Source organism: Perca flavescens, chromosome 23, assembly GCF_004354835.1.
Source record: "Perca flavescens isolate YP-PL-M2 chromosome 23, PFLA_1.0, whole genome shotgun sequence".
Taxonomy (NCBI): Eukaryota; Metazoa; Chordata; class Actinopteri; order Perciformes; family Percidae; genus Perca; species Perca flavescens.
The window spans coordinates 25,332,051-25,345,119 of record NC_041353.1 but is presented as its reverse complement, the minus strand read 5'-3'; the positions used below and the strand labels follow the sequence as shown (position 1 = coordinate 25,345,119).

General features: G+C 43.7%; 1 protein-coding gene across 2 annotated transcripts in view; it reads right to left on the bottom strand.

Moving 5' to 3' along the window:
* braf (B-Raf proto-oncogene, serine/threonine kinase) overlaps window positions 1-13,069 on the bottom strand; it is a 47,527-nt gene that overhangs the window by 22,426 nt on the left and 12,032 nt on the right. For both annotated transcript variants that reach the window (XM_028570639.1, XM_028570640.1), the window contains exons 2-8: window positions 7,510-7,611; window positions 6,653-6,940; window positions 6,260-6,363; window positions 4,331-4,433; window positions 4,066-4,214; window positions 1,166-1,285; window positions 325-484 (exon numbers count right to left, since the gene is read on the bottom strand). In XM_028570639.1, the coding sequence (XP_028426440.1) occupies window positions 325-484; window positions 1,166-1,285; window positions 4,066-4,214; window positions 4,331-4,433; window positions 6,260-6,363; window positions 6,653-6,940; window positions 7,510-7,611 (1,026 nt within the window). The remainder of the gene's footprint in view (window positions 1-324; window positions 485-1,165; window positions 1,286-4,065; window positions 4,215-4,330; window positions 4,434-6,259; window positions 6,364-6,652; window positions 6,941-7,509; window positions 7,612-13,069) is intronic.

Here is a 13,069-nt window from a genome sequence, read left to right as displayed (position 1 = left end):
CAGGCTGCTAGCAGATAGTGAGGAGAGGTTTGCTGTATGTGACAAAAAATGTTGTAGCCTAAAAAACGTGTGACATCGCTTAGAGCACATTTAAACATTCACAAAAAAAGGTCATTGTTGTCATGATGAGGGCATCCTGGAGGCTCTACAATCTGTCAAATATAACCAGCTTGTAGTTGGTTAGCTCCCGTTCTCCGGTTAAAGAGTGTCAATGAGAGAGATCAGCTGCTCTTTGGTTGGAACGAACCCTGCAGAGCCATGATGGCAATTCATAGTAACGGTTGAGAAGCACACGTCTATCAGAGTCAGAAAGAGCAGACTCACATCGATGTTGACCGGCTCGATGGTGTTGATATGGACGTTGGGGGCGGAGGACGAGCGGTCCCGCTGGCCAAACTGGTTGCGGTGGTCCTCCTCGTTGGGCCGGAAACTGGGTGGGATGGGTATGGACTTGGACGGGGACACAGTGGCGTGGCATATAGACCTGGAACCAGGAATTAGGTCAGTGAAAAGTAGACAGACTTGCAGGTGACAAATCGGCTATTTTTATATTTACTTTTTTTGTGATTAACATTTTTTTTATTTTTTTTTAACAACATACAAAACTCAAAATATGAGTTCTCAAAATGAATGCCCCCTTCGTCATTACCACCCACCCAGACAAAAATCAAGAAAAGATGAGAAGGAGCCCTCCAGAAAGCCTTTTCTAGTATATACATCCAATCTGGCAAACCAAATATGAAAGTTTTTCAAATGCCGCCACCCTAGCCATCTCACAAGCCCACTCTTGGATTGACGGCACCCCTTCATTCTTCCATCCTCTTAAAATAATATGTCTGACTATCATTAAACTAGTCTGGACCCAGCTTCTTATGTGCCTATCCATCCCGTTTAGGATTGACCCATCTCCCAGAACAAATAATCTTGGGCTGAATGGAACCTGGGTCCCTGCAGTCTGACATAGGTTATCATGTATCCTGGTCCAAAATTCCTGGACCTTTATTACAGGACCATAGGACATGAAGTAATTGGCCATCCTCTTGTCTTACATTTACAACAATATGGCATGTCTCCTAATCTAAGTCTAAACAATCAGGAGGGAGTCCGATAGAAGGGATGCATAATCTTGAACTGAATGAGGGAAAAGTGGTTGTTTTTGACTCACCCGGTGGAGTCGGATGGGGGGAGTGATGGACAGGCCTCGGACACAGGGGTGGTTCCCTCCGACGAGACCTCCTCCTGGGTGAACGGGTGATGCTCGAAGAACTTGGACACAAGCAACAAGCTGCGGAACACACATCATCAGAAAGACTTGGTCATTATTCAGTCAGTCCTCCTCCTCCTCTCCACACAGCTTGACTCGGGCTGGACATACCTAGGACTGAATCAGGAGACACTAGATGGACAAAAATAATAAAAGCCATGTGACAGATACGGCTGACTGCTCTGCCATTATTAGGCTATGGAGTCTTGATTTGTAAAGATCAACACATCATTGGTTGTATGCCCTGACACCTGTGATTTACATTTTTAGAAAGTTTTACGTAATGGAATGTACCACACTAAGGTCATATGGTCAAATTGAAATAGTTTATTTTAAATGTAACAACAATAACTTATTTAACAAGTCAATTGGGAAACAAACTGTTAAGCAACCAAAAGAAGAGCCACTAGATGGCACAAGGGAACTTTACAACAGCAGCTTGACTTTCTGGAAAAATGCCCCTGCAAGTTACCGGTCTCTGAAGTGTTGTAGGGTTTTTTATTTTTTTTTATCTTCTGTAGATGTGAGCAAGTATGCGGAGGTGCAGAGAAAAAGAAATACCGGGAGAATAGCCGATCCCGCTTTTGATGTTTGCAACTGAAAGCTCATTACGATCAATTATGAATGGAAATCCTGACAGCTGAGATCTTCCTGAGTCTGGCAACTTTAAAAGAGTACTCAACTAATTTAGCATCACACACACTTAGAACACGTCAGACTCACACTGGACAGTTAAAAAAAATTTATAAAAAAGGATCTAAATTGATGCAGCAGAACCAGAAATATTGTTGTCGCGATTCCACAGATTGTTCTTCCTTCTAAAAACCTGGTGCCTACATTACCCACAGTGCAACTCAAAAGTTCAGTCAGATATTTGGGTGTGTGATGCTTTCACGGCTAATCTAGCCTTGAGCTGCTAGCCTAAGGGCTCCTGCACACTGGCTGTGTGGCGGCTGCGTGGCGTTTTCTGTGTCTTTAAACGCCAGAAACGTGTCTGACTCGGCGCTGCTGCTCCTAGCCTTGTCTGGACACATGTACATAGGTTTCCCATTAATAAAATGAAATAATAGCGTGTTCTTCAACCCTATTTTGTCAATATTTTTGTGTTTGTACATTTATTTGAACAGAATATTTTGTTCTGTATTGACAGGTGCAATCTTTGAAAATTGATAAAAAAAAAAAAAAAAAATTTTATTACATTTATATCTGCATTTAAAGTCAAAACTTAGAGACTTTCAAACATCAAAATGTATTCGCATCAAAATGACATATGAACATCTTTTCCTATTCTATTTTGCCTTGAAACGCTTCCAACACGCTTGCATGCCGTGTGAAAAATAGGCGTTGGTTCTATTTCTAGCATGCACGCGTTTGACGTGCGTGTCACGCAGGCAGTGTGCACGCTCTGACCTGTTAACATGGGAGCCAAAATAAAAACGGTACACGCCGCGCAGCGGACACGCTCACGCCACGCAGCCGGTGTGAGAGCTCTAGTCAGCTCACTTCTCTCTAACTCCAGCCCCAACCGACACTGACTCAAGTGACATCACTGGAGGCCATTTATCTGACTTCACACAGCTCCCTCTGGAAACACTAAAGGCTTTATAGAACACGTGGAAACATACATTGACGTGTACAATTGCTGGATGGTTCCTCCATTAAAATTAGTAGCTGGATCAACAAGGTAACAATATGTCAGTGTCTTATAGGGCTGGGCGATATGGAGATAATCAAATATCACAATATTTTTGACCAAATACCTCGATATCAATCCCGCCACGATATTGTAGGGTTGACTATTGGTGCTTTCACCAAAATATTTACACAATGAGATTTTTGATAAATAATCATCAGTAATGTGGATATAATGACTAAGTGGGTAAAGGCAAATAACAGAACAGTTACAACAGTCTGGTAAGTTCAGAAAATGACATCACTTTACGGTAATGCAGCCTTTAAAACCAGGAAAAGGCAACACTTGTCATGTCATGTTACTATATTAGGATATCCAAAATCTAAGACGATATCTAGTCTCATATCACGATATCAATATAATATCGATATATTGCCCAGCTCTAGTGTGTTATAATTTAAAACTCTGTTAGGCCACACAGAAGATGAGACGGTCCCACATAAGGATGCCCCCGAAACCCGGTTTTCAACGGGAGCCGGTTCTAAATTAGTAATGAGGAGTATGGATAGAAGTAGTAGTATGGATACAATCCTAACAATAGCCATCCCTAGTCCCACAGAGCCTGACCACCTAAAGTCTGATATGGAACAGACAGGTGATGCGTTCTGTTGACGGAGACTCCAGCCTTCAGTAAAGCATGCAGAGTGAATCCATTTCAGTATCATATAACAGCATACGGAACCCACAGAGAGGCTGTGTGCCTACAATAACCAGAGGTACTAGGTCAGGTGATATTGCGTAATAAGTAACGCTAGGACAGCACCGCTATAATAACCAAATCCTGGATCACAAGGGTTGGGTAGTGCAGGCATTAAGACGCACCGAGATGAGGAAACCAAATCTTTGTCTGTCATTCAATGCTAAAAGCTAACTGGAGATTCAAAAATGTGACTATGTCGGAGTTTCCAACTGTAGTTTAAAAAATATCTTAAAAATAACCGGGCCTGCAATACACTGGGGGGGGAAACCCTGCAATCGGTCCGGTAGATACCGGACGTTTGGTTTTGGTACCCAACTCTCACGATGACAGGAGATCATGTACCATTACAAACAGCCCATTGTGCAGTAGGCTGCAGCATCCTAGGCCCCTCCCCCGGGTGGGACTTACTCTAGCTGGTCGTAGTTGACGCACATGAGAGGAACCTCGGTGCTGCAGCGCTGGTGGAACTTGTAGCCACAGGTCTGACAGCGGAAACCCTGGAACAGCAGCTTTCTGCAGAAGTCACAGAAGGCCAGCGTGAAGAAGGTCTTCCTCACCTGTCAAACACACACACAATCACACACACACAATCAGGAGGCTGAGCACTAGATTTAGTATGTCATTTTATTTTCCGTTGAAGTCACGATGTGACATTGTGTCTAACAGTACTCACAAAGTTGTGTGTGGTGAGCGGCACATTCTCCAGCACTTCTACATGCAACTCCTCTCCTGTCAGCCAGGAGATGTCCGTGTCCCAGCCAATCGGCTTCTTCTCTCTGAAACAGGAAGTGCAGAGTTAGGGTACAGGTGCACAAAAAGAACCACGATGCTTTGAGTAGAGATCCAGCTTTCGTTTCATTGTACAGTTGTTGTTGTAGTGTCACCAAATTAAGGTCTGAGAGTATTCAGATCAGGAATTCAGGTTTAGATTTTGAATAGGTGGTCAGTTCATCAAAACAATGCCTTCATTTTCTTTCATTTCAGGAAAGCCCTTTTTATATAGACATTTATTAAGCCACACGGCCCTGTAATTCCAGTTTCCTGAGCCGTGAGAAGCTGCCAGGCCGGTCATCTATGGAGATAGCAGTCCAGCTCCCAAGGTGCCAGCCGGTCGGCATTCATGGGGAGCCCGGCGCGAGCCCGGCGACTCTTTGCTCATTTCCGGCTGTCTCTGATGTCTTTGCAGTTTTAAACCCAAGATATAATTCCTTTTGGAGGAGAAACTTTGGAATCAGGAGTTAAAATATACTAATTGCAGGTCAAATCCATTTGTCTGAAGGTTAAGTTATGGTTTATGTTTTTATTTTTGTCTATCAATCTTTAAAAAAAGGAAGCCTGCTGGTGGTTAGGGTTGATTTCCTACAAAATGATGACTAGTGTGTTAACTGCAGGCCAAGTTAAAAGTGCTGTAGGTAGGATCACGAAGATCCAGGACCAAAAAATTTGATCATCAACAACTTCTCAGTCCCTCCCCCCTTTCCACTAAAGCCCAAAACAGTCTCCTAAGCCCCTCCCCCCACAAGGGAGAATGAATGTGTGTGCCTGAGCAGTAATTGACACGCAGTTAGAAACCTCCCTGGCCCTGATTGGTGCATCTGAACAGGGAGAGGTGGATTTTTGCAAATCACACTACAGGCTGTAGGTGGAGCCAGAGGAGCTGGATTTTCTTTTTTTAAATGACCTGCTTCATGTAGTTCTACTGGAACATAGTTTCAGCAAATATGACAGAAAGGTACCCACTGCACCTTTAAAGGAATACGCCACAGTTTGTTGAAATAGGGCTTATCACCCTCTACCCTGGCTGTAGATAGGTGGGCCAACACATATTTTGTCTCAGTGCAAGTAATTAGATTGTTTTTTGTCTTTTGTTTGGTCACTTTTACTCACGACATGCTAACCAGCAACATAGGATTCCATTCACTACACTAAGCTAACTAGCGGCGGCGCTGGCGTTGTTGTACCGGTAAAACGATGCATCCACATAAAAAGCACCGCGGCTACATTCACGGACAAAATAGCCTAACCAATCTGTTTTAATATTCTGTCTAGCTCAGCTAAAAAAAAACAAAAAACAAAACACCAGATCTGCAGCACGTTACCGTGTCGATCACTACCAAGCCTGTTTGTAACCAGTAGGCTACCGACACACGCGATCTTCACCTGTTCAGCTGACTTTACCAGATAGTCTGCGACTGTCCTGCTTTTATTACAGACATGTGAACTCACCACAGACAGTTGCCGTGTTCATGGACTCACGCTGTGCGCTGCTGAGAGTGAACAGAGGAAACGCTGCAATGGATATTTGGCGTTATTTTAACCCTCCTGTTGTCCTCGGATCTAATTTGACCCATTTTCAAAAAGTTCCTAAAATCAGAATTTTTGGTTTCTTTTAACCAAATTGTCAACAAAAACGTGGATGGGTTTATCCAGCACCGCTTTTAAGCGTCATGGACCCCAGACAAGCGTGTTACAGTTAAAAGACACTCTGAAGCGGGATGCCCTGTTGTAATGGAGATGCTAATCACTGCCATGCTGAGTCAAACCGAGTCAAGCCGAGCCAGCACGTGTACGTGAGAGGGGCCTATGTTAGCCACAGACTTACCCGTCCTGTATCCTGTAGACTGCACAGCACTCTGGGATGAGGCCTCGCATCATGAGAGCCTTCTTCAACGAGTCTCTCACAGTCATCCCACAGCGGGCCGGCACCTGAACACAACACAGCACTCACTGAACCCACATGGTAGGCAGAAGTAGGAGCAGGCACAGGAACACACAGTTTGATGCTGAAACTTTTGACTGGGGATAGACCGCCATGGCCAATTATCGTTTTTTGGCAGTTTGCAGATTATCTGTATCTGCGTTTTATTTGCCTCATAGCCGATAAAGTTAATGAATTTACTCCTTAGGTATTGAAATTGGGTATGCAATGATGAGGCATTTTATCGATATTCGATAGTATTGAATTTTGGTACCCAGCCCTAGATGCGAGACATACCACGGTCCTCTGTTTGTTGGGCAGGAAGACCCTGACGATGGGCTTCTGGGGGGAGCGAGGGTTGGCTCGGCTGGCGTCGGCGGGTGTCTGCAGCACAGCCAAGGTGTTGGGCGTTGAGGGAAAGGCCTGAGCCCCCCCTGAAACCCCACAGCCTCCCATCTTGACCTCCAGGAGGGCTGGCATGGCCGACGGAGAGCAGGAGAAGTCCGTCCCGTTGCCCATGGCCTCCAGCAGCTGCTGTTCCCTCTGCTGCAGGGCGTCCAGCTTACTGGTGTACTCCTCATAGGCCTGGCAGAGGCAACACACCACACACCTCGCAATCAACACCAACCATACCTTTAGGCCTGCAACAATTATTACATCATTGTCTTATTGCAATTAGTTTACCTAACCGCCGTTTCTTTGTTTGACCGCAATGCCTTGCTAACATTAGCTAAGGTCTTAAGGGGTATGAATGGTAATTGTTGATTTTGTTTAGATTTGCCAAAGTGCAAATAGAAAAGTGATTATTGATGTTCTATTGTCAATTTTATGTTCATTAAAGAAAAAAATACAAGGTTTATGATAATAAAGAGGCGTGGGTTAATTCATAGACTGTGTAGCTGTGTTATTACATGATCTGGGTCAAATGGCAGTCATATAACCAAAAGATGTATCCTGGGATTCATTCAAAACTGTAATTTGTTTGAAAAAGTAACAAATAAAAATTTATGTGACCGGAACAGACCATTACATTGTTAGCCGCAATTATTTCTGAGACCATTATACAGCAACATTTGGAATTATTACAGCTCTACATACCTTTTATGTATTATTTATTTCTGAAACTGTATTCATTAAAGAAAAAACGATCTTACCTCTAGATATATGGAAGGAGGGTTGTGTTCTCCTCCAAACTTGTCCAGAAGGGCCTCTAAGTGTTCTTGTGTCAACTTTATCATCTGTTTGATATTCCAGATCTGTGGGGAAACAAAGCAAACGCTGTTAACTAAGTGACATCCTTCACTACATGAACAACAACCAGAGCTGGACGCCTGTAGATCCAATCTCCTGACTTCATCCCCGAAACAGGGAACTGTTGATGTCGAAAAGATGCTCGCCTAATATGCCAGGGTCGTAGCCTGACAAGCCAGACACAAATCAAAATGTTGGGTCTGGGAACTCACCATTGGCAGGGCTCAATTTGAGGGGCGGGGCAAACGGTTGTCTTTCAAATTCCCTCTGCACTCATAGCCAACCAGAGCAACGCTAGTTGATAGATTAAACTTTTGCCGTGTCCGGTCGGCAAAACTCCAAACACTAGGCCTGTAGCGACGCGTAAGTCGACGTCAAAGTCATATTTTTTGCATTGACGCTTCGCCACAGCTCACCACCATACAGTCTATGCTCGCGACATACACGTGGGAGACCAAAACATTGCAGAATGGAGGACGAAACAGCAACCTCCTCACAGAATTCCCAACAAAGCCCTGCAAAAAGCCCCAATAAAAGAAAAAGTCCTAAAAAACAGCTCGCCCTATATCATCGAAGGTATGGGAATACTTCAAATTTAGTCCCAAAAGTAAAGGTGTCGTTATTGGGCTCTTTGCCAAATAGAATGGGCATACCACACCAGCACAACAGGAATGGGGGAGCATCTGAAACGGAGGCACCCCATTGTCACTCGTGAAGGAGCCAATAACAAATAGAACTAACGTTGGCTAAATTAATTTCATGTTTGCGTAGTGTGTTGTATAGCTTAAGCTCTGCGCACTTCGGTGGTGCTAGCTAACTATCTTAGCTCTCCGTGCAGTTTGTTCGTGTTAGGTTAGTAGCTAACGTTAGCTAGCTACTGGCGCCTAGACAGCTGTGTTTAACGTTAGTTATCTAATGTTGGCTTGAATGGTAGCTAGCTTACGGCTGCAGAACACAGCTATCTATAGTAGCTAACGTTAGTTAATATGAACGTTAGCTACTAACCTAGCACGAACAAACTGCACAGAGAGCTAAGATGCGTTGGTTAGCCTAGCACCCCCAAAGTGCACAGCTGCTAGATCTAGCTAACGGTAGCAAGCAGATTGCAGTTTGGTACTGTAAATTTACAGTACCAACATAACTCTTGTTAAGAGTTTTCACGTCTAAGCTGTCACAATAAAGGCCTAAATGCCAAAAAAATAAAAATAAATCATCTGTACCAAACAAGCACGTTCTGTGATTTAACGTTGGGGACAGTGTTTCCAACTTCTTCCACATTCTCACTAGATTTAGCAACTTTTCAGACCCTCTTAGCAACTTCTTACAAATATATTTCTATTGTAATTCATTCCCGTGAACACAGTCCACAGATCATGGGATCCCTCTCTCTCTAAATTGTATTTAAAGTCAAATAAGTATTCACCATTAGACATGGTCTCAGTGCACTTTACAATAGGAACACAGAAATATCAGACAGCAACAAAACGACTGAACAGCATTAAAGCAGTAGTTATAAACAATATAAAACCAGCAACATAAGAGTAAAAAGGTCTGTTTGTGCAGGATGCAGAAAGGAGGGTGTGTATAAGGAGTAGAGGTGGGTTTTCAATCTAGATTTAAAAATGTCAACCAAGTGAGCGTCTTTAAAAGGAACACGCTGACTTATTGGGAATTTAGCTTATTCACCGTAACCCCCAGAGTTAGACAAGTCAATACATACCCTTCTCATCTCCGTGCGTGCTGTAACGCTGCCTGACGGTTCCAGCATTAGCTTAGCCTAGCACAGATCCTGCAGGTAACTGGTTCCAACTAGCCTACTGCTCCGAATTGTGACAAAAGTGACAAAATAACACCAACATGTTCACAGCGTGTACAAAAAACAAGGTAACATGAGACACAGCCATCTTCTAACTGTAAACAAACCGGGAACTATATTATCAGACAGGCTTGCTGCGAGCATATCACTACGCCCTATGTTCTTCCGCCTGAGAATATAGTTCCGGTTTGTTTACAGTTAGAAGACGGCTGTGTCGCATGTTACTTTGTTTTTTGTACACGCTGTGACTATGTAAATAGGAACATGTTGGCGTTATTTTGTCACTTATTGGGAGCAGTAGGATTACTGGAACCATTCACCTGCATGTTCTGTGCTGGCCTGATGCTGCTGGAGCCATCAGACAGCCTTACAGCACGCACGGAGATGAGAAGGGTATGTATCGACTTGTCTAACTCTGGGGGTTATGGTGAATAAGCTAAATTCCCAATAAGTCAGCGTGTTCCTTTAACACGTAGTGGGAGGCCGTTCCACAGAGGAGGGGCCCGGTAGGAGAATGCTCAATAAACCAACTGCTTTTTTGTTTACTAGGGTAATGACCAGGAGACCAGCATCATGGGAGCGGGGAGAGCGTGCTGGTGTATATGGTGGAATAAACTCAGATAAATAAGCTTATCTCAAATAATAAGTTTTGTACTGTGGAGGTGAACTAATTTACCGCCGCAGTACGTCTTGTCTCAAACACCACTTGACCATTAAAAACTGGAATAATATCCCTTGTAAAGTACATTTAGAACAGATTAAAAAAAAAGGTCTGTGAGATCATCACCACATTTTTTGAGTTGAACTTTTTGCTGGTGAAAGTTACAGGAGAACAGATGTTGTGCGATATGAAATATAATGAAAGCAATAATCCACGTTCAGCTATCCTCATCCACTGTCTTCTATCCTATATTCAAGAAATTATGGAGAAAAGCTTTGCACAAGAAGATGGACAGTCCATTAAATATTGTATATGGGGGATTTCTTCTGTGTCCCGATTATTATGAATTATTTCTGGGCGTGTGAGCTTGGGATAGCTGAGCTTTAACACATAGTGAGCTTTCTAAACTGTCTGTGGAATAGATCAAAAGGTTGGGAACCCATAGGTGTATGCATATTTGTCCTTGTTGCATTTAGTTTTGCTTTAAATATGAACAATGTGTTTTGACCGCAGCTGAAGTTAAAAACCAGTCCCGTTCCCGGGATAGTGTGCGCCTGCTCCCGGGACAGAAAATGTCTCATTTCCGGTAAATAATTAATCCCTACTACACAGGATAAAAAAGGCACTTGTCACTCATCTGTAGTCTCGCTTTTCCAGACCTTCCTCCACAGCACTACGGAGGAAGGTCTGGTTAGTCCACATTCTCATCCATTCCTGGATGAGACTGCTCTGGTTTATTGGAATTTCTTTAAACCAATCACAATCGTCTTGGGCGGTGCTAAGCTCCAGACGGAGCCACGGTGCCTCTGCTAAATAGTCTCAGGAAGGAACTTGTTTTGGTGGAACACGTGTACGTTCAAAAGTAGTTTTAGTCGTGCAACATAGGGCTGGGCAATATGGTTGAAAACTGTATCACGACATAAGTGTTTCATATCGGTTAATATCGATAATTATATTTTTTATGACCCATTTAAAATAAGGACCAGGAGAAAAATAAATTAAATTTAAACATTTTTATTTTAAATTTAACCTTCCTCTGATTATAATCGCCTCAGTTATAAAAGCAGAAATGTCAACACAACCATGGAAAACACTCAAATAATTAAAAAGTAAACATAGGTCTAAGATCACACACTTAATTAGCCTATCTCTTAACATTAAGGTGCAAAATTAAAGAATAAGTAAGAAATGCTTAATAAAAGTGTAATAAAATAGTGCAAAATGTTAAATATAAGAAACCTGAGAAGAACCATTTTCTGCAGGTTTAGTACTAGGTTGGTAACCTGGCTGCTGGACAGTGCTCAGCATGTCTGCCTCAGTTATTGCTTTGTAGCGTTTAGTAAGGCGCTGATGCAGAGTACCTCTCCATGGTGGTCTGCTGCTTGTAGTGTTTAGTAAGGTGCTGATGCAGAGTACCTCTCCATGGTGGTCTGCTGCTTGTAGTGTTTAGTAAGGTGCTGATGCAGAGTACCTCTCCATGGTGGTCTGCTGCTTGAAGTGTTTAGTAAGGTGCTGATGCAGAGTACCTCTCCATGGTGGTCTGCTGCTTGTAGTGTTTAGTAAGGCGCTGATGCAGAGTACCTCTCCATGGTGGTCTGCTGCTTGTAGTGTTTAGTAAGGCGCTGATGCAGAGTACCTCTCCATGGTGGTCTGCTGCTTGTAGTGTTTAGTAAGGTGCTGATGCAGAGTACCTCTCCATGGTGGTCTGCTGCTTGTAGTGTTTAGTAAGGTGCTGATGCAGAGTACCTCTCCATGGTGGTCTGCTGCTTGTAGTGTTTAGTAAGGTGCTGATGCAGAGTACCTCTCCATGGTGGTCTGCTGCTTGTAGTGTTTAGTAAGGCGCTGATGCAGAGTACCTCTCCATGGTGGTCTGCTGCTTGTAGTGTTTAAAAAGGTGCTGATGCAGAGTACCTCTCCATGATGGTCTGCTGCTTGTAGTGTTTAGTAAGGTGCTGATGCAGAGTACCTCTCCATGGTGGTCTGCTGCTTGTAGTGTTTAGTAAGGTGCTGATGCAGAGTACCTCTCCATGGTGGTCTGCTGCTTGTAGTGTTTAGAAAGGTGCTGATGCAGAGTACCTCTCCAGGGTGGTCTGCTGCTTGTAGCGTTTAGTAAGGTGCTGATGCAGAGTACCTCTCCATGGTGGTCTGCTGCTTGTAGTGTTTAGTAAGGTGTTGATGCAGAGTACCTCTCCATGGTGGTCTGCTGCTTGTAGTGTTTAGTTAGGCGCTGATGCAGAGTACCTCTCCATGGTGGTCTGCTGCTTGTAGTGTTTAGTAAGGTGCTGATGCAGAATACCTCTCCATGGTGGTCTGCTGCTTGTAGTGTTTAGTAAGGTGCTGATGCAGAGTACCTCTCCATGGTGGTCTGCTGCTTGTAGCGTTTAGTAAGGTGCTGATGCAGAGTACCTATCCATGGTGATCTGCTGCTTGTAGTGTTTAGTAAGGCACTGATGCAGAGTACCTCTCCATGGTGGTCTGCTGCTTGTGCCGTGTAGCAGCTGCAGATGTTGTTGGACGTTGATGGCGAATACGGCTATGCCCCAAAGTGTGAGCGCGGCTAAGGTGGTAAAACAAGTTTGTGGTGTTACCAGTGTTAGTGGGGACGACGGTCTGACGACATTGGTCTGTCTACGGTCAGACTTATAAAATCCCCAAAACTGCCATACTGACTTTGTTTTATCAACAATTTCCTCGCTCGCTGCAGCACTCACTTTCGACTTATCACTCCACGCCGCCGGTTCTGTTATTGAAGAACACGAGACAGAGATGTGGCGCAACCAAACTTGATACGGTTACATGATTGACTCTTAAGAGTGTCACTCACTACGTCGCTAGGTTACCAGAGAATGAGTACCTTTGTTCATGCAACCAAACTTTCTTCACAACCCCTGGTTTCTTCTGATGAAGAAAAACAAGTTATCGAACGTTTCATCGACCGCATTTTCTATTGATATTGATTACGTGTCTATCGCAATACATATCGTTA